The 24,298-nt window shown below is 43.1% G+C and overlaps 1 protein-coding gene across 2 annotated transcripts in view; it reads left to right on the top strand.

The window, feature by feature from the left end:
• The window catches only part of SMG7 (SMG7 nonsense mediated mRNA decay factor), a 77,274-nt gene that overhangs the window by 29,663 nt on the left and 23,313 nt on the right, over positions 1-24,298 (top strand). For both annotated transcript variants that reach the window (XM_060232412.1, XM_060232413.1), the window contains exons 3-13: positions 171-288; positions 2,473-2,605; positions 3,880-4,051; positions 5,711-5,782; positions 7,596-7,746; positions 9,016-9,151; positions 14,847-15,009; positions 16,097-16,253; positions 20,193-20,263; positions 21,053-21,113; positions 23,635-23,754. In XM_060232412.1, coding sequence (XP_060088395.1) covers positions 171-288; positions 2,473-2,605; positions 3,880-4,051; positions 5,711-5,782; positions 7,596-7,746; positions 9,016-9,151; positions 14,847-15,009; positions 16,097-16,253; positions 20,193-20,263; positions 21,053-21,113; positions 23,635-23,754 — 1,354 coding nt within the window. The remainder of the gene's footprint in view (positions 1-170; positions 289-2,472; positions 2,606-3,879; positions 4,052-5,710; positions 5,783-7,595; positions 7,747-9,015; positions 9,152-14,846; positions 15,010-16,096; positions 16,254-20,192; positions 20,264-21,052; positions 21,114-23,634; positions 23,755-24,298) is intronic.

Genomic DNA, 24,298 nt, shown 5'->3' with positions numbered 1-24,298 from the left:
ACTAAAGAGGTTCAGAGTAAAAATATCTCTTTATATGGCAACAGGCTGCTTTCGCTGATGTAATAAAGAGGGTATTTGTATCGTGGCAAAGCCTTTCTTCATTAAGGGAGCAGGGAAAAATTAATTTGTACTGATGCCATCATAAATCCTTACTGTTTTTTGTTCCTCAGATTCGAAGCTGGGTCCAGCTGAAGTCTGGACTTCCAGACAGGCTTTGCAGGACTTATACCAGAAAATGCTAGTTACAGATTTGGAATATGCATTGGACAAAAAAGTAGAACAAGATCTGTAAGTGTTTTTGCTCAAACATGTCTGTTTCATTTTAAGGAGCCTGAATTGTACCGATTCTGCCCCATATTGATAAGCAATCTATTAGTTGTCTTTCCACTTAGGCACTTTAAAACATCTGACAGATCTTAGTGTATTTTTTCTCCCCAGGCAGTGTTCTTGGTTTGGCTAAAAATGTGTGTGATACTAACTTCCACTGCTTTTTCTCTTCCTCATCTTTGTATTTTAAGTAGCTGTCAGTGTGTATAACACATGCCCAAGACATTTGCAAAACAAAACTGTGTAACAGAAATTTTAGCGATGAAACTTCTTCATTGAGTGGGAGGGATGGAAAAGAGTAATCTGCTGCATCAGAGTTGTTCAATACAGAATTTTCAGTGAGATTCTAGCTGTGTTTCCCAATGAAAGTAACAGTTCCTTATCTATGGCTGTGCTTACCAAGTTTGTCAGTTCTTTTTTAAACGGTATTGTGACACCACATTTAAGGTATCTTCTTCATTGATTTTTCCTAAAGGCTGTTGGTAAGCTATCCAAGACCTGTGCATAACTGAAAGTGAGATACCTTTTTGTGAATACTTAGGTGCCTTGTCGCTGAGTTAAGTGTGAGCTAGCTCAGAGTTTTTTAACCTCCAGCTCACACATTTTTGTATTAGCTGAGTAAAAATGGCTCCAGAGCAAACTAATTTACGCAGTCGTTCACAACTTTCACCCCAGTAGCTCACGAAGTAGAATTCTTGCTCACAAGACTCCACAGTTTAGAGGGAGCATTGCTTGTAACCTAATCAAAATCTGAGAAGCTAGATAGCTGAGATCTGGGTCTTGCAGGCAGCCCTTGAAACCTTAGGAAATACCTGACTTCTGAAACTTAAAGCATCTTTCGTTTTTTGTGGGGGGAGGATTAGTGCTCCTTTAGGACTCAAATGACATTTAGGACATTCCGCTTAGAATTCAGGTGCCAGTTTTAACTCCCCTCCCAAGATCTCCAGTGAAAAAGACTAGTCAACAGGTAATGAGACAGAGCTCTGCCTTAGACCGCAGAGAGCTGTTGCCAGTCAAAACAGATAATAGTGACCTTGATGGACCAGTGGTCTCACTCAGTATAAGGCAATTTCATGTGTGCATGATTGTACAATACAAGAAGTGCTGGTTGACTAATCCTCTGCTACTAGTTACTATATGTAATGCAAGATTTCTCTTTTAATGGATTTCAGCAAGGTGCTGGTTGTTACGTTGAATGGGATGATAGTGATGAAGAGGAGGGGGATGGGCATGTTGGCATCAGTTGGCTCCAGAACACACAGTACCAATAGTTCAGAGCATATTGTATACTTTGTCTAACAGTGTTACTTGTGGGAAAGTTGGAGGCTGTGCTTGTAGATGCCGATGAGATGTGAGCTAAACCTTTGGAGACTGGGACGGGCTTTTGTGCTCTCATATGCCTGCTAGATGGCATCTCCTTCTGAGAATTCAGCCACTCATAATTGCCCTGCTCTTGATGACCTGGCCTATTTTGGGCTTCATGTCTCAGAGCATTGGTCAGCAACTAGCTTTACTGGAGGGGTCATTTTACAAATACTTGAGAACTGGTAGGTTCAAAAGGCTTGACCTGTCACCAAAATTTGCTGCCAAAACCTGTTGTCATTCATACCCCTGATTTTTTGTTTGTTACATGGGGGGGGGGGGCACCAGAAGTGGCATGAACCATTATCTAAGAAACTCTCTCTTATTTTTGTACTTAATATAATGAGTGATCCGATTTCCTCAGTGGCTGCTCTGGTACCTCTGTTTGATGCAGGCTAATGAGACCCATCAAACAACAGAGTATGTTGTTTGGAACTTGAAAAAGAGTAAGAAAACAGTAGGAAGAAACCCAGCTTTCTGTTTCAAAGGATAAAACTTGTGCCAGACATTAGAAAGCCCTAAAGCAGATATGCTGAATGTCCCTATGTCTAATAACTATTTTCACCCCAGTTTTGTAAGAGAGAAGGGAAAACAACACTCTTTGACTTTTATTGCTCTTGTTTTGGGTTCATTTTAAGGCTGTGCATCAGATCATAATATCTTTACTCTGAGATGCTTTATTAAAACAGCACTTTCACCTCCTTGTTCTTATACGGGCTGGTATCATTCAGTGAGTCATTTTTGTGTCACATAAAAGAGTGAAACTTCCCTTCCTTTCCTCAGGTGGAATCATGCCTTTAAGAATCAGATCACAACTCTACAGGGTCAAGCAAAAAACCGAGCAAATCCAAATCGGAGCGAAGTCCAGGCAAACCTCTCTTTGTTCCTAGAGGCAGCTAGTGGCTTCTATACACAGGTGAGTCTGCTGAGGCTTAGCAATGGCATTCCTGTAGCAGTGGAAAATCCTTAAAGTGACTGGAAAATTTCTCCAGAAGAGGGGGGTTTCAGGCGTTTAGGCTACACGGCTTTGCGCTGCACAGATCAGTTTCTGATCAGTTTCTGACCCATTTGCTCCTGACCGGCAAGCTTTTGCCTTCTGAGATTTTTGGTTTGAATATAGCAAACACTGCAAGTTCTGAAATCTCCCTGAATTGTAGCCACCAAATAACAGTCATAATTCAGTGCAAAATTTAGGATTTTAATGTGGCATTCCTAGTCCCCGTGTAAAAAGAAGTTTCTTAAAATATTCTACTCTGAAGTTTCAAAGCATAGCTGCCTTGCCTTAGTAGTTGGCAAGCTGGGAGGTCTGCAAGGAAATGCGGTCCAAGGAAATTTATTTGGAAATCCTGCTCCCAGTCTCCCTCTTCAGGATTTAAGCCAGATCCACCAGCCTTCTTCCTTTCCTCTTCTAATTGTCTGTCATGTGCTTGCGGCATCCATTATCCTGGGGCATAGTCAGTCCTGATCTGGCTAGGTTTGAATTTTTTTCCCCCTGCACAACTAGAGAATTCCCTGAGTAGGCAGAGATCTCTGCCTTGTTGGTACATGGCCACATTGTACTGTTTGGTGCTTGACTAGCATGGTGGCCTGCCACTTCCCTATAATTGCTGTGTTTTGGAAACAGTCTTACAATTCCATAACTTTGTAGTATGTATGGGAGGGGAAAAGATGGACTTTTTTCCAGATTAATGTATTCTGAAAGCAATACATTTTTTTCTACTTCATTTTATGCAACTCTTATTGTGTGTGTTTGCAGTAAATTCTGCGTTTTGCCAGAACATTAGATCCTTTTTAAAGCTCCTGTATTCTCAGTCAGGCTATTAGCTGATCCAAAGCTCAATATTCTGTACTTTCTAGTGTCTCGGGTAGAAATCTCTCCTAACTTTGTGAGATACCAGAGATTGGATTCTGGGACCTTCTGGATGCAAGCGTGTATTCTACAACTGAGCAAATGCCTCTCATCTGACATTAGCTGCGAAGGTGGGAAATGATTGTAGCAGGAATGAATATGTTCTCTGCAAATGTTAAATTTCCATGCACTCTTAATCTCAAGCAAAAGCTTTTCATTTGAGGAGATGATGATGGGAGAATAATAGAGGTTGCTCAAGGCCCGATTCTCTGTAGGAGGCCTGATGAAACAACCATGTCTGTCTGACTCGACTACTAAAACTTTGTTGTTTCTCATTCCAGCTGCTGCAGGAACTGTGCACAGTGTTTAATGTAGATTTGCCCTGTCGTGTGAAGTCCTCTCAACTGGGGATTATCAGCAATAAACAGACGCACACCAGCGCCATTGTGAAGCCACAATCTAGCTCCTGCTCATATATTTGCCAGCACTGCCTTGTCCATCTTGGAGACATTGGTGAGTCATAAGGGCAGAAAAGCCGCAATGCTCTGTACAGTATTACCTGTGACAGTGAGTAAGATGCAGCTTCTGGAAGCAATTGGGAAAGGAATTGTGGTGGTCTGGGAGAACAGAACTGGACCATGTAAGGAAAAGCATTGTTGATCTCAACAGTTGAGGGGGGGGACCCTCTAGTTCTTGAGCAGGGACTGGTTGAAACTGGTTGCTTCAAGGTCAGGCAGTTTAATGATATTGCACGCTTGTTTCTTTACCAGTTATTGCCTGTCCCTCAAGTGACTGTTGCAGAAAGCACTTTTTTTGTTTGTAGAATTGTGCTGTTCTTTTCCGCCTGCTTGTACAGAAAGGACTGAAGTTTGACCTGATGAGTTTTGGAGACAGGGGAAAGTGTAGTTCATGTGAAGAGTTTTAACAGCAGTGCAAAACTGTATTTGGAAGAGGCAAAGAAAATCATGACAAATGATTGCCTTGCTGGTACATACTAAGGTCTACTAGTCCAGTGTCAGCCAAGCGAGATTGAAATTCACTGTGGGATGCTGGCTTGTATCCAGCCACTGAGTGCAAACTTTCAGGCAGATAGCTGTGTTGGTCTGCAGTAGAAGAGCAGGATTTGAGTCCAGCAGCACCTTCATGACCAACAAGAATTCCAGGGTACAGTCTCTCTGACAAAAGGTTCTTGGGCTGTAGAACGTTTATACCTTGGAAGTCTTTAAGGTGCTCCTGGACTCAAAACAAGTCTTTTCCTATAATGGAAAAGGATCTTTGGACTGGAGGGAAGTTTCTCTCCCCACCCCCACCCCCAAACCTGTCTGAGCAGAGTGGTTAGGATACATGCTAAAATAGCTATGGCCATCCTCAGTTTGTCTCTCCCCCCCCCCCCCTCCAGCCCCATACAAACATTTGGTATTCCCTTTTTTGGTACAAGAAGGTTTCATTCAGTTAGTATGATTAAGGTTGGGTGTGACTTCTGTCTTCAGTTTGGCGTAGCGGTTAAGTGTGTGGACTCTTATCTGGGAGAACTGGGTTTGATTCACCACTCCTTCACTTGCAGCTGCTGGAAAGGCCTTGGGTCAGCCATAGCTTTTGCAGAGGTTGTCCTTGAAAGGGCAGCTGCTGTGAGAGCTCTCTCAGCCCCACCCACCTCACAGGGTGTCTGTTGTGGGGGAAGAAGATAAAGGAAATTGTAAGCTGCTCTCTGATTCAGAGTCTCAGGGTGGGGTATAAATCTACAGTTGTCATCTTCATTTTTTGGGGAGCTTTTTTGATGTTTTTGTGTTGTGTGTGTGTGTTTGTGCTTCTGTGCCTGTAAGTCATGGCAACCTCTGGTGACTCCTGCTGGGGAATGGAGAACTTTCAGAGAAGTGGCTTGTTAGCCTGCCTCTGCCACTTGACTCTGGTATTCTCTGGAGGTCTCCCATCCAAATACATGCCAGGGTTGTTCCTGCTTAGCTTCTGAGATCTGACAAGATCAGGCTTGCCTAGACTATCCAGGTCAGGGCATTTTTGTCTTCCAATTTATATGATGACTTTATGAAGCTCAAATTGGATAGATCAGTAATCTGTAGTACAGAAATCCTGTCTCGTGGGTATGTACTGGCATATTACTTGACCAGACAACATTCCATGATACCTTCCTTCTTGGGGTTTTTTTTTTTTCAGCTCGCTACAGGAATCAGACCAGTCAGGCTGAGTCCTACTATAGGCATGCGGCTCAGCTTGTTCCCTCCAATGGTGAGTTTGTGAAATGTAATCCATGTGTGCTGAGTTGTCAGTTCTGAATTGGTGCTTTAAGCACATGCTTCTCTGTTCTTTTTAAATGCAAGCATATAGCTAAGGGTGTTAAATCCCAATACCATCCTCAGTTAATACCCTGCAGTGCCCATGGTGAGAAACGATTACTGCACCTACAAGATATTTGCTAAAGATTCCATGTGAACATATTTATCATAGCATTCATTTCTGGTTTGTTGAACATAGTGATGCACCTCTTTTTCCCTAAAGAAACTGTAGTAAATGGGCCAGTGTGTTACACTGGGTAGAATATCATATTTGAACCATTTTTTTTTATTAATGCCTGCATTGAGTTTCCATTGAAAAAGTTCCCTAGGATAGTTTTAATTTTTTTTTCCTATTAGAACTGTCTATGTATTTTCCCCCTCTTTTAGGAAAACCCTCCATTTCTCTTCATTTTGTTCAAACACTCTTGTCTTCAATCACCTATTTTGGTTTCTTAATCCCCCCTTCCATTTTTGAACAGCCTGCCTACTCTGTTCCTCTCCCCCCACCTTTCCTTTTTACACTCCATCCCCTTCCTGGACATGGGTGACATCCTGCTCAAATAAGTACTTTCATCACCGTTGGATAGAATTTTTCTGTAAAGTGCAGAGCCTTTCTGATTGTTGCCTCATCCTGTGAAAACCCCTCCCAGATTAAATTAGGAGTTTCTTCTCATAGGGAATGCAAAACATTTTCAAACACTAAAAGGTAAAGGTAATCCCCCTTTGCAAGCACCAGTCGTTTCCGACTCTGGGGTGACGTTGCTTTCACGTTTTTGTGGCAGACTTTTTACGGGGTAGTTTGCCATTGCCTTCCCCAGTCATCTACACTTTCCCCCCAGCAAGCTGGGTACTCATTTTACCGACCTCGGAAGGATGGAAGGCTAAGTCAACCTGAGCTGGCTACCTGAAACCAGCTTTTGCCGGGATCAAACTCAGGTCATGAGCAGAGAGTTCAGACTGCCGTACTGCAGCTTTATCACTCTGCGCCACGGGGTTCTTATATCAAACATAGAATACAACAGAAATGCAGCATCATTGATATTCCACAGGTGTGCAGTTATAGCTTGTAACAAAAACTGACAATTATAAAGGTCAGTCTCTTAATAAATGGGCATGTCCATTATATGCATCGCAAATCTGCAGACTTCATTCCACATTTTAAACATATATTTATCTACCCCAAAGATTTTATGCAACCTGTATGGAGCTAAATACCACTTTATAAAAGTTCTCTTTTGAACTGGTACAGATTGTATTTAACATAAGGGGGCGGATTCATCTTTGGGTACTAAACATATTGTCCCATTTCCTAAAGAAAGTGGTGCTGTCAATGGAGTTGATTTTCATCAACATTGATAAAGGGATGTCAAAAGATGTTTGTTTCTTTTGATGTATTCTGTCAGGTTAATATTTAATTCATGCTGAAATTGTTTAAAAGTGGATTTTGTTATGTAGTTGAAAAGCATATGTTTTTTTCTAAACTGAATACAAGATGGAATACATTGCTCATTTACTAACAAAATATTTAGGTTTTTAAAGTTATGTCTGCCATTTGAGTAAGTAGACTGGCAGCACAGTCCTTTGAATGTCTACTCAAATGTAAGTCCCACTATAATCAAATGGCTTTCTTCCAGGTAAGTGTGTTTAGGATTATAGCCTGAGGCTGCCAAAAACAAGTCTTTGTCTGAATGTTGAATTTGTAGTTGCAAAACTAAGTTGAGAGTTCTAGAAGAGACTCCCCCCCTTCTTTTTGTTGCCTTACTTAGGTCAGCCTTATAATCAGTTGGCTATTTTGGCATCCTCCAAAGGAGACCACCTGACCACAATTTTCTACTACTGCAGAAGCATTGCTGTGAAGTTTCCTTTCCCAGCTGCCTCTACCAATCTACAAAAAGCACTTTCTAAAGCACTGGAAAGGTAAGGCTGGTATGGTCTTTGTACAGTAGCCTGTTGCATAGCCTTAGGCAGTGCAGTTGTACATATCAGACACCATGCCTGTATATGGGCTGCTAGTGGGCTAGCAGCAGAAGCAAAGCTTTTCTGTTCTAGGATGTGATCCTATAAGGCCTTGAATCTCAGCTGAGAAAAGGTGGTCTGTAAATATTTTAATAAATGCAAAGTAGCTACTCATGTGAAAGCACCATCAGTTTCTATCTGAGCATCTTGATTTGTATACGTATCTTGTACACAATTGTCATTAACTGTACCAAGTACATATGGAGGAGTGAAGTCAGAAAAGAGATTTTTGACTTCATCTTCAACCATGTTCTTGTGATACAGTCTAATTCTAAGAAATTTCATTCTTTTTAATGTTGCACCTCTCTTTGGACTTGATAGATGAATATTTGTTATATTTATTTATGTATCTATTTTATTGGATTTGTATACTGCTTTCCCCTTTAACCAGGCTCAGAGCAGGTAACATTGATAAAAACATTTAAACAATTCAAACATCGCTATTTCTAATACATGACTACAATAAATACATTTTATATATATATATATACACACACACACATAATAAACAAGAGCATAGTTAAAAGATGGCATAAAATCTCAGGGGAGAGTAGTATAAACTCTCAGTAGTATAATCTGTCATCCCTGAAGGAGAGGGAGAAAAGGAAGAAAGAGGAAAGAAGAGGAAGCTGGTCAGAGATAGAGCCCCATTGCTGTCTTCACCCATAAGCCCAGTGGAACAACTTTGTTTTGCAGGCCCTGTGGAACTGCATCAAATCCCATAGGGCCTGGATCTCACTTGGCAGTGTGTTCCACCAGGTTGGAGCCCTGGATCTGGTTGAGGACAGCCAGACGCTCTTTGGGCACGGATCACTAGAGTGTAACTCTCTTTGGGGGGTATACCGGGAAGAGCGGTCCTGCAGGTATGCTGATCTCAGACTGTTTAGGTTTAGTGGTTAGAACCAACTACTTTCATGACGTCTAGATGGAAGTTTGAGAACCCAAGTTGGTCACTCCTGTTCTGCACAAAGGGAGATTTGAGAGATTCTAAGAAGTTTAATATTAATCTTTAGTGTTATGGGAGGAACAGTCACAGGGAATACCACTTGTGTGCACATTTCCCTTAAGAAGAGACTGGCCAGCAAGATATATATATATATATATATAAGAACCTGGTTTGTGTGTTTTAAAACTAAAATACTATTCCCCCCTCCCCCTTTCCGATTGTAGTCGTGATGAGGTGAAGACTCAATGGGGAGTGTCCGATTTCATCAAGGCATTTATAAAATTCCATGGTCATGTGTACCTGAGTAAGAACTTGGAGAAGTTGAACCCTCTTCGTGAGAAGTTAGAGGAGCAGTTCAAGGTTGGTTCTGTAAAAAATTCTTTGTTGAACTGAGGCCCAGTTAGGTAGTTGGGTAGTCTTGAGTGTTTTCCCTTGCCAGGGTAATGCAGATTTTTGGGAGCACCTTCTCCCATCTTTACCTCTTCATCTTCTTGGATCTTCCTTGTTTTGTTTATTTGATTTCTTCTCCATTTCCCATGGTGGATTCTTTCCCTTACCAAATGAGGTTGATGGGATCTTCTGTGTGGTGTGTGTGGTGGCATCCTCCTTTATAGAATGCCCTGCCTAGGGTCATTTACATAGAGACTTCTTTAATTTCTTCTTGCTTTCCGTATAAGCTCTCCCAATACCTAAATGGTATGCTGATGCTATTCTGGTCTGATCTGTAGAATCAAGCATTTGAGTATTTTAACTCATTTTAGGATATTTTTGTTTCCTGGTGACATGTGTTCATAATATAACCTTCAGTCAGTGCACCTATTGCATTTTAAGTTACAATCAAGTTAAATGTCAAGCCACAGTAGTCAGAAGGCAAAATATTCTAACTCATGTACTGCAGCTTTGTAGGAAGCTTATCATAACTAGCTCTCTTGTCTTATATACACTGCAGAATGTTTGTCTCCTTAATACCCTTAATTTTTCTTAACTAATGGCACAACTGAAGCTTTGGCTATGGGTTTGATTGCCTTGCCTCATAACCTGATAAATCTTGCACATTGTGTCAAAAGGAAATCTTCAGCAGTTGACCTCTTTATCGAAATGAATTGGACATGCCTTGAATGTGGTGGTGACTTATAGCTGGCTTTACAGTGGCTCTCCATTTGCTGATACCTTAAAGACCAAGAATACAGCCGGTGTGGTGTTCAGTTTTTGTCAATAGCTGCTTTAAAGCACATGGCTGAAATCTTAAATGTTGTTTACCACATTTTTACCTTGATCCTCCTTATGGAGTTCAGGATGGCTTATATCCCTCTCCTGCTTGACTGCTACCCTGTGAGGTAGGCTAGTCAGAGACTGTCACTCAGGGCAGTTTCAGGCAGAGTTGGGGTTTGAATGTGCTTCTCCCTGGTCTTGGCTCAACAGTCTTTGCTGCTGCACCATGCTGGTCCTTAAAACTGAAGCACAACAGTGGTTACCTGTGGCTCAGAGGAACCCAAGTCCAAGTCATTAAGTTTGCCAAATGGCCTTGAGCAAATCTTTCTCTCTTGATTTAACCTCCCCAAATGGCTGTGAGGACAGCCCACTGTAAAATTATGAGCTCCTTGGAGGAAGAAAGTATGTTCAGTGATGCTGAAATTTATTATCTTGGTACAGCTCTAGTCTGTACCAAGTGTGGGAAGGCAGCTCACCTGCGACCATTCTTGGACCAATACACTGCTCCCCCTCAGTGAGGTGTTTTAGCTAAGATGGGCAAAGATGCATGTGGTATACCTTATTTCTCTAAGCACCTTGTCAGTTACCTCAGGTTGTGATAATTGACAGAATACTGTATTCCACCTAGAGTCCCAAATTTGGAGTAGGTATGAGCCATTTTATTTATAACATTGCTTTGTAAACAAGTTTGAGAAGGTAACCTAGGATACTAGCTAGTTACGCTTGGAGTTCACTACTTAGGGGCCTCTTCATCAATTAGAAAAGTTCTGCTGGAGTGGCCCTGAGCAGACACAAAAGTGTTTTAGAAACAGCCTTTCTTCACCACCATAACTATTGCAGAGTTGGCTTTCAGATTGTATTTAGTCAGACACTTTCCATGTCTTCCTTTCCCCCCTGCTTGCTTTTTAGTCATCATCCCATCTGTTTCCTTAGTCTCTGTCAGTGGTCCGTTATATACCAGCGAGCCAGTCTGAGTCTAGTCAGCCAGGCAGAATGTCTAGGAGTGTTTGCTTGGGTAGAGGAGTTAAATTTTCAGAGATATTGAAACTGTGGGGGAGTTGGCGGGGGTAGGGGGATTCATGGGCTTGCTTAGTATTGATCAGTTTCACCCCAAGGGTCAATAGTATACTGAGAAAAGAGCTAGGATTCTCTTGGCTGAGGAAAGGATTGGGTGTGGGTAAACTTCTCTTGTCCATCTCTATTACCCAGCATGTTCTGATCGCACAGCCGCATGTTCCTTTCCTCCAAACAATAAGAACAGAGATGCCTATTCCTTTTCCCAGTTTCAAGGTACAGTGAATAAAACTAAGGTGGCTGTCGTGCATTTCCATGAGGTAAAGAGGTGCACTGGAAGGAAATGCAAAGCTGCTGTCTCCCTTTGAGGTCTTTCTGTGATTGTAGTTCTGTCCCTTAATTATGATCAGCCCTGTCCTCAGATCTTGGCTATACTAGAGTCTGATGCAGGGGTGGCCAAACTGTGACTTGGAAGTCACATGTGGCTCTTTCACACATACTGTGTGGCTCTCAAAGCCCCTACTGCTCCATAGGCTGACTTGGAGAAGGCATTTGTCTCTTTAAATCACTTATCCAAACCAAGCCAGCTGGCAGATTGGAGAACACATTTAAAGTTAAAGATGCTTTCTTTTCATCTTTCCCTCCCCCAATCTGCCTTCATTCTGCACACAAAGCAGAGAGCCAGTTTGGTTTAGTTGTTAAGTGTGTGGACTCTTATCTGGGAAAACTGGGTTTGATTCCCCACTCCTCCACTTGCAGCTGCTAGAATGGCCTTGGGTCAGCCATAGCTCTCACAGAGCTCTCTCAGCCCCACCTACTTTACAGGGTGTTCGTTGTGGGGGAGGAAGGTAAAGGAGATTGTGAGCCACTCTGAGGTTCAGAGTGAAGAGTGGGATATAAATCTAATCTCATAAGAACATAAGAGAAGCCATGTTGGTTCAGGCCAGTGTCCCATCCAGTCCAATACTCTGTGTCACACAGTGGCCACAATTTTAAAATATATATAACCCCCTCTTGAAGCTGACTATGCTTGTAGCTGCTACCATCTTCTGCAGCAGTGAATTCCACATGTTACTCACCCTTTGGGTGAAGAAGTACTTCCTTTTATCCGTTCTAACCTGACTGCTCAGCAATTTCATCGAATGCCCACGAGTTCTTGTATTGTGAGAAAAGGAGAAAAGTACTTCTTTCTCTACTTTCTCCATCCCATGCATAATCTTGTAAACCTCTTATCATGTCACCCCGCAGTCGACGTTGCTCCAAGCGTTTTAACCTTTCTTCATAAGGAAAGTGTTCCAACCCTTTAATCATTCTAGTTGCCCTTTTCTGGACTTTTTCCAATGCTATAATATCCTTTTTGAGGTGCGGGGACCAGAATTGCACACAGTATTCCAAATGAGACTGCACCATCGATTTATACAGGGGCATTATGATACTGGCTGATTTGTTTTCAATTCCCTTCCTAATAATTCCCAGCATGGCGTTGGCCTTCTTTATTGCAATTGCACACTGTCTTGACATTTTCAGTGAGTTATCTACCACGACCCCAAGATCTCTCTCTTGGTCAGTCTCTGCCAGTTCACACCCCATCAACTTGTATTTGTAGCTGGGATTCTTAGCCCCAATGTGCATTACTTTGCACTTGGCCACATTGACCCTCGTCTGCCATGTTGACGCCCACTCACCCAGCCTCAACAGATCCCTTTGGAGTTCCTCACAATCCTCTCTGGTTCTCGCCACCCTGAACAATTTAGTGTCATCCGCAAACTTGGCCACTTCACTGCTTACTCTCAACTCCAAATCATTTTTGAACAAGTTAAAGAGCATGGGACCCAGTACTGAGCCCTGCGGCACCCCACTGCTTACCGTCCTGCACTGCGAAGACTGCCCATTTATACTCACTCTCTGCTTCCTATTAATTAGCCAGTTTTTGATCCACAAGAGGGCCTGTCCTTTTACTCCATGACTCTTGAGCTTACTAAGGAGCCTTTGATGAGGAACTTTATCAAAAGCTTTCTGGAAGTCAAGGTAAACAATATCTATCGGGTCTCCTTTGTCCACATGTTTGCTCACCCCCTCAAAGAAATGTAACAGGTTAGTGAGGCAAGATCTTCCCTTACAGAACCCATGCTGAGTCTTCCTCAATAATTCGTGTTCATCAGTGTGCCTACTCATTCTGTCCTTGATAATGGTTTCCCGATCATGGTTTCCCGATATTGAAGTCAGACTGACTGGCCTGTAGTTTCCCAGATCTCCTCTGGATCCCTTTTTAAAGATGGGGGTAAGATTTGCTACCTTCCAGTCCTCAGGAATGGAGGCAGATTTCAATGAAAGATTACATATTTTTGTTAGAAGATCCACAAGTTCAACTTTGAGTTCTTTCAGAACTCTCGGATGTATGCCATCCGGACCTGGTGACTTATTAGTTTTTAATTCTTCTATCAGTTGTAGGACCTCCTCTCTTGTCACCTCAATCTGACTCAGGTCTTTCAACACCCCTTCCAATATAAGTGATTCTGGAGCAGGCGAACACTTCTCATCTTCCACAGTGAAGACGGAGGCAAAAAATTCATTCAGCTTCTTAGCCATTTCCCTATCCTCCTTCAGTAATCCTTTGACCCCTTGATCATCCAAGGGCCCCACTGCCTCCCTGTCTGGTTTCCTGCTTCTAATATATTTGAAGACATTTTTATTGTTGGTCTTTATGTTTTTTGCAATATGCTCTTCGTAGTCCCTTTTTGCCTGCCTGATCAGTCTTGCATTTGATTTGCCACAGCCTGTGTTCCCTTTTATTAATCTCACTTGGACTAGCTTTCTACCGCTTAAAAGAGTCCTTCTTACCTTTTACAGCTTCCATTACTTTGTTTGTTAACCATGCAGGCCTTTTCTTATACCTGTTTGTGCCTTTCCTAACTTGTGGTATATATTTTATCTGAGCTTCTAGGATTGTAGTTTTAAATAGCCTCCAAGCTTCCCCAAGAGTGTTGACTGTATTTACCTTTTTTTTTTAGTTTCCTCTTCACATGCCTCCTCATCTCAGAGAATTTACCCCTTTTAAAGTTAAACGTAGTTGTGCCGGTCTTTTGGGGCAACTCTCTGTTTATGTGAAATCAATAACGTTATGATCACTGCTCCCAAGTGGTGCGATCACTTTTACATCTCTCACCAAGTCTTGGGCATTACTTAGAACCAAATCCAGGATCACCCCACCCTTGTTAGGTTCAGAGACCATCTGCTCCATAGCACAGTCATTGAGAGCATCTAGAAACTCAGTCTCTTTCTCTCAAAACACATATTGACCCAATCAATCTGCAGGTAGTTAAAATCACCTATGACGACACAGTTTTTATGTCTAGCCACTCTCTTTAAGCCTTCCATCATATTATAATCATCCTCTATCTTTTGATTTGGTGGGCGATAACAAATCTCCCCACATTTATTCTATGTGGCTCTTGCATTAAGCAAGTTTGGCCACCCCTGGTCTGATGGAATGTTGAGGAAACATTTGGGGAGGAGCCATAGTTAGGGGCAGAGCATCTGCTTTGTGTGCAGAAGGTCCCAAGTTCCATCCCTGGCATCTCCAGTTAAAGGGATTAGATATTAGGTGGTGGTCTTCTGCCTGAGAACCTGGAAAGTCATGGCCAGTTACAGTAGACAGTAATGACCCTTGATAAATCAATGGTGTAATTCAGTACAAGGCAGATCCATTTGTTCAGAACAGTGTGTGTGTTTTTTAAAAAGGTGCTTGGTGGTAGCCTCCAGTCACATTTTACTGTTTATATTATATATTTTTAGGAAATTATAGGTATATGTTCTTCCTCTGTTATAGCGGCTGCTGTTCCAGAAAACCTTCAATTCTCAGCAGCTAGTCCACATTACCGTCATCAACCTGTTTCAGCTGCATCACTTGCGAGACTTCAGCAACGAGACGGAGCAGCACAGTTACAGCCAAGATGAGCAGCTCTGTTGGACGCAACTGCTGGCTCTCTTCAGTAAGTACCAAAACTGCTGTAGCTTGTCTGCACAAGGGCAGATGGTTTCCTGGCCGAGGCTGTTGGGCTCATAAGATGAATTTCTACCCTGGTGGGCTGCGTGAGAAAGAACTGCTCTAAATTAAAGGGTGGCAGTGATTTCAAGTGTTACTTTGCAGCCAACTGACTCAAATAGGGTTTCTGTTGTATGAGAAAGAAGCTGAACTACTTGAGGGGCTGCTCAACAAGCTGTGCCCTTTATTGCTTCCACTGATTCATTTTGGTGTTACCCTCCTTATATGGTACCAGCTGTTTGTGAATTGCTGTTGTTGCTGCCCATTAAAATAAAGATGTGGCAGGAACAGCAGTAGCAACTTGTTTTACTCCTTCTCTCCCGTAACTGGGTGTAAGTATGACAGGGGAGAGGAGCATGTAGGCTTTCTGGCAACGCTGTCCAGTTCCATGGACAGGCTGACTCTTCCCACCATAAAGTATTTTCTGAGCTGCCTTGCCTCTCCAGGGCAGGATTTGTCTCATGACTGTCTGTTGATGGAGACTTAACCTGTTTCATTTCTGTCATCCATCATCCCTTTAAGAACGTAAGAGAAGCCATGTTGGATCAGGCCAATGGCCCATCCAGTCCAACACTCTGTGTTACACAGTGGCCAAAACAACAACAACACCAGGTGCCATCAGGAGGTCCATCAGTGGGGCTAGGACACTAGAAGCCCTCCCACTGTTGCCTCCCTCCCCCCCAAGCACCAAGAATACAGAGCATCACTGCCCCAGACAAAGCATTCTATCAATGCACTGTGGCTAATAGCCACTGATGGACCTCTGCTCCATATGTTTATCCAGTCCCCTCTTGAAGCTGTCTATGCTTGTAGCCGCCGCCACCTCCTGTGGCACTGAATTCCATGTGAATCACCCTTTGGGTGAAGAAGTACTTTCTCACCACTCTTGTCATTATTCTCAGGGAACAAGTTCTGTAGTACAGTGCCTCTTCTTGTTTGAACTGGCCCCATTCTCAGCATAAAGTAGCATCACCCTTTGTACAGTGGCAAGATAGCTATGCACCATGGAAGAACATCGTATCTTTTATCCGCAGTGTCTTTCCTTGGAATCCTGTGCAAATGTCCACTCCAGAATGATTACCAGGAAGAATCTTGGGGTTCTCATCCCCTACCCGCTCTCAAAGTCTCCATGGACTGGCTGAAACTAAGACCCAGTGTATTTCAGGAAACTGTAGTCGACGAGCGACAATAGTGAGTCTTGACTTTATTTCGTAATCTTTTGTTGTTGTTCATTCGGGCAAAGCAAGCTACTAATGAAAACTTTGTGATAGGAGAATGTGAGTATTTCAGTGAGAGCTCTTATAGCGTAGTTGGCCAAGACAAAACTATGAACCAGAAACTGTTGTACAGATCTCACCCTTTTCTTGATCTGTAGCTGATTTAAGAGAAGGTCTCTTACTATCCTTCATTGGCCAGCGTGGGATAGGAGTAATACTTTTGGTCCTGGGGCAAGGGAAGGAGCAAGGCCAAAGGAACACACAAAGCAGAAAATCAGGCCACAGCTTTTATTAAACACCACCACAGGAGCATTGGTGCAGCATAGGGCATGGATCCTGCATCGGGCAACCTGCCCATTGGCCAACGAGCCAGCCCGTCTGCGGGAGAGAAGTGTGGAATATCAAGTCTTGTGGTCACACATGGATGGAAACCACAGCTTGATTCCCCTGCCTTCTGAAGGTGAGAGCCACCCAGCAGCTTCCAAGCTTAACTGACCCATCCTTAATACTCCTTATGGGGATTCTCAGGCCAGGGGATGTAGAATCATAGAGTTAGAAGGACCCTCCAGGGGCATCTAGTCCAACCCCCTGCACAGTACAGGAAACTCACAGATACCTGCCCCTAAATTCACAGAATCCTCATTGCTGTCAGATGGCCATCTAGCCTCTGTTTAAAAACCTCCAAGGAAGGAGAGCCCACCACCTCCTGAGGAAGTCTGTTTCACTGAGGAACTGCTCTAACGGTCAGGAAGTTCTTCCTAATGTTGAGCCGGAAAGTCTTTTGATTTAATTTCAACCCATTGGTTCTGGTCCTACCTGAAAATGCAGACATGCAGGTACCACCTCCTCCTAAAATAGGAACTGCCACCAAAATTGATGTCCAAACTGCTACCAGAGGCAGGTACAATGTCCAGCTCTCATCAAAGCTCCTGTAACTGTACCCAAGAAAGCAATCAACTGCAAATACCATGAAGCCAAACGCCCTGACCCCATTTAGATAGATGCACTCTGTCTGCCAGGAAGAGAGCTGCCTTTCTGAAGAAAATGTTGGGACATGCATGACCACCCCATCTTCTTAGTTGTTGGCTGTGGCAGAGGGTTGGCTCCAGGTACAGTTCCGTTTGCCATGGTTATATTTCCAGTACACTCATCAGGCTGTTTGAGCCCCCCTCACCACCCTGGATAGTTTGTACCTGCCCTTGATGTGGGGCCCTATGATTAGCTGCCACATCATTAATCAGGTCCCACCTGGCCATCAGGCTGTGAGAGGCCCACTTACGAATGCCTCATTGTAATCAGTGGTTGTGGTATCACCCGCCAAGAACCATGCCCGTAAAACATTCCACAGATTATTGGTTAAGTGCCAGCTGTGATCAGATAGGTGGATTGGACCCTGCCAACCAGTTATGGACCACCTCTCCTTTATTGTCCCTTCTCTTATCCTGCCTGGGCCCACACTTGCCCTCCTGAGGTCTTCTCAAAGGTGTGTATGTACCACATGGCTGCATACCTGAGTGATTGGCTCAAGTCCCAGGTGGATGGGGTAGCCGAATCACAGTCCAACATTGTCTCTTGTCCCCAGCCTGCCTTCTGGAGAGGAGGCCTGTATGAGGAGGGGAATTGTGGTTGCTGTTGGTGCACCCAACTTCAGCCTCTTCAGAAGGCAACAGCAGCATCAGCAGCTTGCGAGTGGTGAGAAAAGAGGGCACATGGTTGCAATTGTGAGGTGATTGTGGCTTGGAGGGGTTTTGGGGATGTGGCAGAATCACTGCTGGGGTGGAGTGATTACAGCTCAGGGAAGATTTGGGGATGCAGCAGCCAGTACTGGGATGTCATCTGCCTCAAACACTGCAGTGGGGGTTAAGCTTCACCACCAAAGCAACTCAAAGGAGCTGAGTCCCACACCAGGGTCTCTGCAGAAACTCACCAGCACCTCCTCCTTCTCCTGGCACTTCTCCCAGTACTGATCTCTTCTCTTCCCTGCTGCAGTCTTCACTTGATTGAAGCTGGAGCTGACTGAAGGAAGGCTTTGGCAGCAGCCCAGTCATGGGGAAGGTGGAGAATGAGATTGAAGACTTCAGTCTCCAGGTTCTCCTGCAGGCCAGCCCACAGTGGCCCCTTTCTGCTGCTGTGGAGCCAAAAGAAGGAAGGGGAGCCTCCCCTCTTTCTTGCTTCTGGCCCTTGTAACTTCTAAATCAACACTACTATAAACCCTCCATCTCAGAAGCTGCCGTAGTTCAGGGAGACTAAAAGTTATGGGTTTTTTGTAATTTATGATGGTGGAATTTGTGTTTATTTTTGTTGCCCTTGTATAATTTAATAATAGAAGCTGGTTTTCACGGTGGGTTATGTACCTTTGATTTTTTTGTAGTTCAGGGAGAGTCAGTCTTCCTGTTCCAAAATGCTGCGTTGATTGTAACCAGGTGGGCTGACAAGCACTTGGCTCCCATCTCCATAGAAACCTGTCTCAGGCTGACCACAACTACACTTCCTTCAGCAAGGAGAAGCAACAGTCATTCTGCTTAATGCTTGCATGCAGCAGTCTGGTTTTTATTTCAAGATCACTATCTTCTCTTCCAGTTATCATGTCCCCGTGAACCGCTGAAGGAGACAAAAGGCGTATTTTTTGTGCTTAGTTGTATTGAAGAGCCCTCTGTCCATTAGGCTAATCTTGGTCTTTCAGGATAGTGTCAACCACCTGTACTATTCAGTACCTGATCTGTGCAGCCTGCATTAACCTGTACAGTGTTCTTCACATCTGAATTGGAGGTTCTTAATCTTTGGTATACAGTAGACACCATTTAATTAGTATGGGGTTATAACAGGTGCTACCTACTTGTTATGGATAAAATATATACTTATAGTGCAGTTAAGTAATTTTAGACTAGTCTGGACTTAATGATTTTCTGCCTCTTCCTTTAAATGGTCATGCGTTCTTCAGGGTTCCACCTGCTCCCCCCTCCCCAAGCCCCTGAATTGAGGCCAAGGACTCTAATCCCAAATCTGGCCCTGCTTGTTATGACCCTAGAAAGCAAATTAATTCCCTATTTCATCCAAGGAAATATGGAACCATGGAGAAGTACAGGTACTTCCCAAGTTGTCCCATCATCTTCTTTCTTGACTTGAACAGTCTTTCAGAGAAGGACATAGTGTAGGATGGCAGTGGCTGCTGAAGATAAGCATCGAATGAAAACAGCTGCTGCTAATCTTTCTGCTTGCTGTCTGCACAGCTCCTCAGGCCCCACATCAGAAAAAACTGGGGCTTGCTGGCACTTTGCAATGAATGGGGAAAATGAAATGCTGTACATCCAAACTGTTGGAGGCCTAATGGTTTTGGACAATGTGGGAAAAGCCAGGGATTTCTCAGGAGTTTTTCAGAAGAAAAGGCAACTGTAGTTCCTTAGAAGTGTCCCTGACTTCCAAGGACATATTTACCTTTTCAGGCCCCATCCCAAAGGAGAAATCTGACACTTTTTTCCTGTTGTCTGCCCATCCGTGCATGCAGATGTTGCTGCAGTAGAAAAGCCAGTTGGCAGTCAACTAAGGAGAATGAGAAGGCATTATTCTAATGGGGGATGAGTGATGACAGCTCTGTCAGACATCTCATAAAATGCAACTACTACTTTAACATCTATTTAGGGCAAACATCGAGTCGACATGATTCCAAGGTCCTTGCCAAATATAGCACTGATGCATAACAGCATGGGTGCTAGGTGTTTTCAGGAAAAGAGAATGAGAGAGGAAGTGTTTATTCTTTTTAAAGACAAAAAATTGGATGCATCCTGATAGAAGTGCAGTGGAGGGAGGCTGTTCGGGCACAGTGAGAAGCATTGTAGGAAGGAAGAGTGAAATGCATGAGAGAAACACTGGCATATTGCATAAATGTAAAAACATGCCTATTCTTAATCTGCAGTATTTGGCCATGGCTCATCTCCCTTCTAAACAGTTTCCAACCTCATGAGGAAGACCTCTCCTGCCCAAATGGTAAGGATATCTAGTGGTCCATGAAATGTACAGTTGAGTGAGTGGTTGGGGTGGGGGAAGAACAAAACATGTTCTCTAGTTTGAATTCACTGTTTGCCTTCTGATGCCAGCGATCCTCCCACCCCCACCCCCGCACTTGTAGAGTACATTGTTGTGGTGTTTTTGATACTGTTCTTGATATCACTTTCCCCCTTCCTTTCTCTAACTCTGTTTTGTTCATATGGTTTTCTAGTCTGACTGCAGTTTAAGCAATACACATGATGGGAGACATTACAATGCCCCATCTGGCATCATGTTATAGACCACCCTATACAAAATTGCATGGATTACCACAGCCCATCTGATGAAATGACAGTGTGGGCCATTTAAGACTAGGGCAAGAAAGGAACACAAAGCCACCAAGAAGCAGCCACTGAGAACAAATTAATTAATAGGCAGCTTTGGTGAAACAAGCATTTAAAAAAATAATTTTGCTGCCATCAGACTCACTTCTTTCAAAGTGAGTCTTAAAACTAGAGCCCTAATTATTTATGAACCTCCCTTTGGATGTAACTTTGTTCCGTTCTACACTAAACGAATCTTGGGTGGGGGAATACATGTGAATAATACTTCTATGCATTTGTGTGGCTATCATTTGTAGAGAACATGTTTAATTTTTATTAGCAGAAATCTGTGGAACATCAAAGTGCTTAACTTTGCTTAAGTTTAATAACAAAGGGCAATAGACTGGTTGATGCAGGGCATTCCTGCACATTTACTCATATTTCCCTCTGTCTGGTTGTTCACTAGCAACTCCACTTCCTGAGGAGTTTGAGCTGCAGGGATTCCTAGCTCTGAGACCTTCCTTCAGGTGAGTGGCTTTTGGAGATAGTGATTTATACATGGTGGCCAGTGGTCTACTTTGGTACTTGTTAAGCCATTTTGAATAAGCTGTCATTACCAGTTTTGTGGTGTCCATGTTTATTTCTCCACTCTCCTCTTCACCACAGTCAGCTCTTAGGATTCAACTCTGAAAAGGTGGAAAGTATATCTAATGGAGAAGTTCTTTTTAGGGAGCATGTTCCTTCTTCTTACCAAAATAAAATTCCAACCTGATAGAGCATTTGGTTTGACAAAGCATCTGTCAGGAATAATGTATATAGCTGTAGATGTGAGAGTACCCCTGACCTGCATCACCCAGGATAGCCCATTCTCATCAGATCTTGGAAGCTAAGCAGAGTCAGCCCCCAGCTAGTATTTCATTGGGAGACCTCCGAGTAATGACAGGGTCATAACATGGAGGCAGGCAGTGGCAAACCACCTCTTGCTTTGAAAACCCCATGGGGTCTCTATAAGAAGGCTGTGACTTGATAGCAAAAAGAGAGAGAGAGATCAGTCTAGGAGGAAAGCTATAATGTCTTGAGTTTTAGGTGTTGGAGGGGGGAGGAACAATGCTAGTCTATTGATGCCAAAATGTTGATAGCCTTGGGGTACCTTAAACACTAGCAAATTTGTTGTGGTGCAAACTTTTCCTGAGCCGTGATGTAAAAGTGGTGCAAACTTTTCCTGAGCCGTGATGTAAATGTGGTGCAAACTTTTCCTGAGCCATGATGTAAACACACACACATAGAAAATGTCAGTTTCACCTTATATGTATATTTTATTTCACTTTCCCACCCAGTTCAGGTGGTGGTAAAAATGATTCCCCATCCCCAGCTATATCAGAATATGCACTGCAATCCCAAATTGTAGTATTTTATTTCTGTATTGGCAGAGGAAAATATTTAATAAAGTGTATGGGGTTTTTTTCTTTTGTAGCTGGTTAAACAAAAAGTCCAATGTTTATTACATTTTCCTGCAATCTACCGGTACTTTGGGACCTATTCAGACCTCATACTGCATTAGTAAGTGTATTTGGGGAAATTTGCATTCATTAGTGAGCTAGTATTTCCAGCCTCTGTTTGAGACCAAGCCTGAGTGTTTTCAGATCTATACATGAACCACTTCTGGATTCTCCTTTTGGAAAGGAAAGGGGCTCAGGGCGGATAACAACAGAAGTTAAAACAATGAAAAACTACACGCTAAAACCATACAATACAATAAAACAAAGAGCATATATGTCACAGACGGTGGTTTCCATTGGGCGCATTCTATATATCCGTACAGCAGTAGGCTCAGAGGTGGAATAACAGATTAAGATTAAAATAAGATAGCATCATGACAGGCAAGGGAGGCCAAGCAGATGGAAATAAGGACGTCCACTGCTTCAAACCTTATTGGTTGGAATCCATTGGTTGGAATCTTTCCATTTTGATGTCTGATTATTGTATGTCTTTTTGTGATAGCTTAGCAGGATCTCTGCATTTAAATGTGTGTGACACATCTTACGTTACACATCTTTTGAAAAAATTCCAAGATCCTATACCATTTGTTTTTATGCTTTCATGTTAACATGATAAATTACTCAAGAGTGAGTTATCAGGGGTGAGACAGAGAAAACATGGCATGAGAAAGGGGTGTAAAGGAGGTGATGATGGTTCCATGGTTGGCATAAAGCAGTAACTGACAGCTGGAGGTTTTCAGGCAAGAGGGTTATGTTTGGAAAGGGCCAGTGATAACAGCATTGCTGGCAGTCCACTTTGGCCATGTTGTAAAACTAGGGGCTGGCCTAGGCAATACAAAATGGATGACATAATACTAGTTTTAGACATCCAAAAATTGGCAGTAATGGAGAAAAATAGTGGCTGTATCAGGTTGGCAGAGTGAATGAAGCATCTGTAGCTAAGCATCAAGGAATTTGCTACACTAAGGTGTTTTTTCGTTTGTTTTCACTGAGAGAAGTTACCAAATCTTTTTTTCTGGGTAGTTTGTATAATCCTGGTTATGGATCAGTCTAGATTCTAGCGCTACAGGAATTTTGAGTCTTAGAGACTATCTAGACTTTATTATTCTATCCAAGGTACATCAGGAGCAGGTCTTGGCCTCATGTACTTCCTTGCTCCACTCATGTAGAGAAACTACCAAGTGAACAGGGAGATGCAGATGCTAACCTATAGAGTCAACAAGCTCCCATATTGGAAAACATGCACAGTCCTTCTGGTTTGATAGGAGAGATACCATAGAACAGGGGTGGCCAGCAGTAGCTCTCCAGATGGTTTTTGCCTACAACACCCATCAGCCTCAGCCACCCCTGCCATAGAAGGGTTGGGAAATGAGGGAGCCTCATGGTGTACCCCGGGTGTAGAACTTTGGAGAGCCATTGTTTACAATTTCATACTAAAAATGAGTCATGCAGCGACATGAACTTCACTGTGTCGTCGTTCTCTCATGTGTCTCTTTGTGTCTGGTTTATAGCCCGACTTTTCTTTCTATGTTTATGTTAACATAACTAGGAACTTAGATTTCTCCAAAGGCCATCAGGGGATTACCGGCGACAAAGAAGGGCAGCATCGGCGTCTACGGCAGCAGCGCCTGATCTTCACTGGCAAATGGATTGCTGACAACCAGCCAAGGTATCGGCACAGCTGCTGGCATCATCCCTCACCCTCCTGTGCGTGATGCGTCTGCTGCTTGATGGTGATGTGCTTGTTGATAACAACAGGTGTTGGAAATGTGCTGCAGGACATTATAGTTGACACTGCGAAAGGCAATGTGTGAGAGTGTGTTTGTCACAGTAGTCACTTAGTGAAGGGGAAGTGCAGAATGTATACCCATTTTAGGAAGCAAGCAGCCTGTTTAGCATGCATCTATGGAAATGCGCCTTGAGTTTATGGGGCTGCAGCGTGCGTATTAGTTGGATATCTGTCAGAGAAGGCCATTATCAAGCTGTCTTATGCACTGTTTTATTAGTCCAGGGTAGTATTGGTCTAGAATAGTATTGTCTGACTCACAGTAAGTCTCCAAAGTCACAGGTTCTCAGCTCTGAAACCTGAAATCTTTTAATTGGAAATTCTGGGAATTGAACCTGGGACTTCACATGCGCAAAGCGTACCTTATTGCTGAGCTACAATGGTTGTTCTAGATACTTTATCACAGTAGCCATTATCTTTAACATTC

The sequence above is a fragment of the Heteronotia binoei genome, chromosome 2, assembly GCF_032191835.1.
Source record: "Heteronotia binoei isolate CCM8104 ecotype False Entrance Well chromosome 2, APGP_CSIRO_Hbin_v1, whole genome shotgun sequence".
Taxonomy (NCBI): Eukaryota; Metazoa; Chordata; class Lepidosauria; order Squamata; family Gekkonidae; genus Heteronotia; species Heteronotia binoei.
Note: the sequence above shows the minus strand (reverse complement) of the source record. Positions and strands in the feature narration are given on the sequence as shown.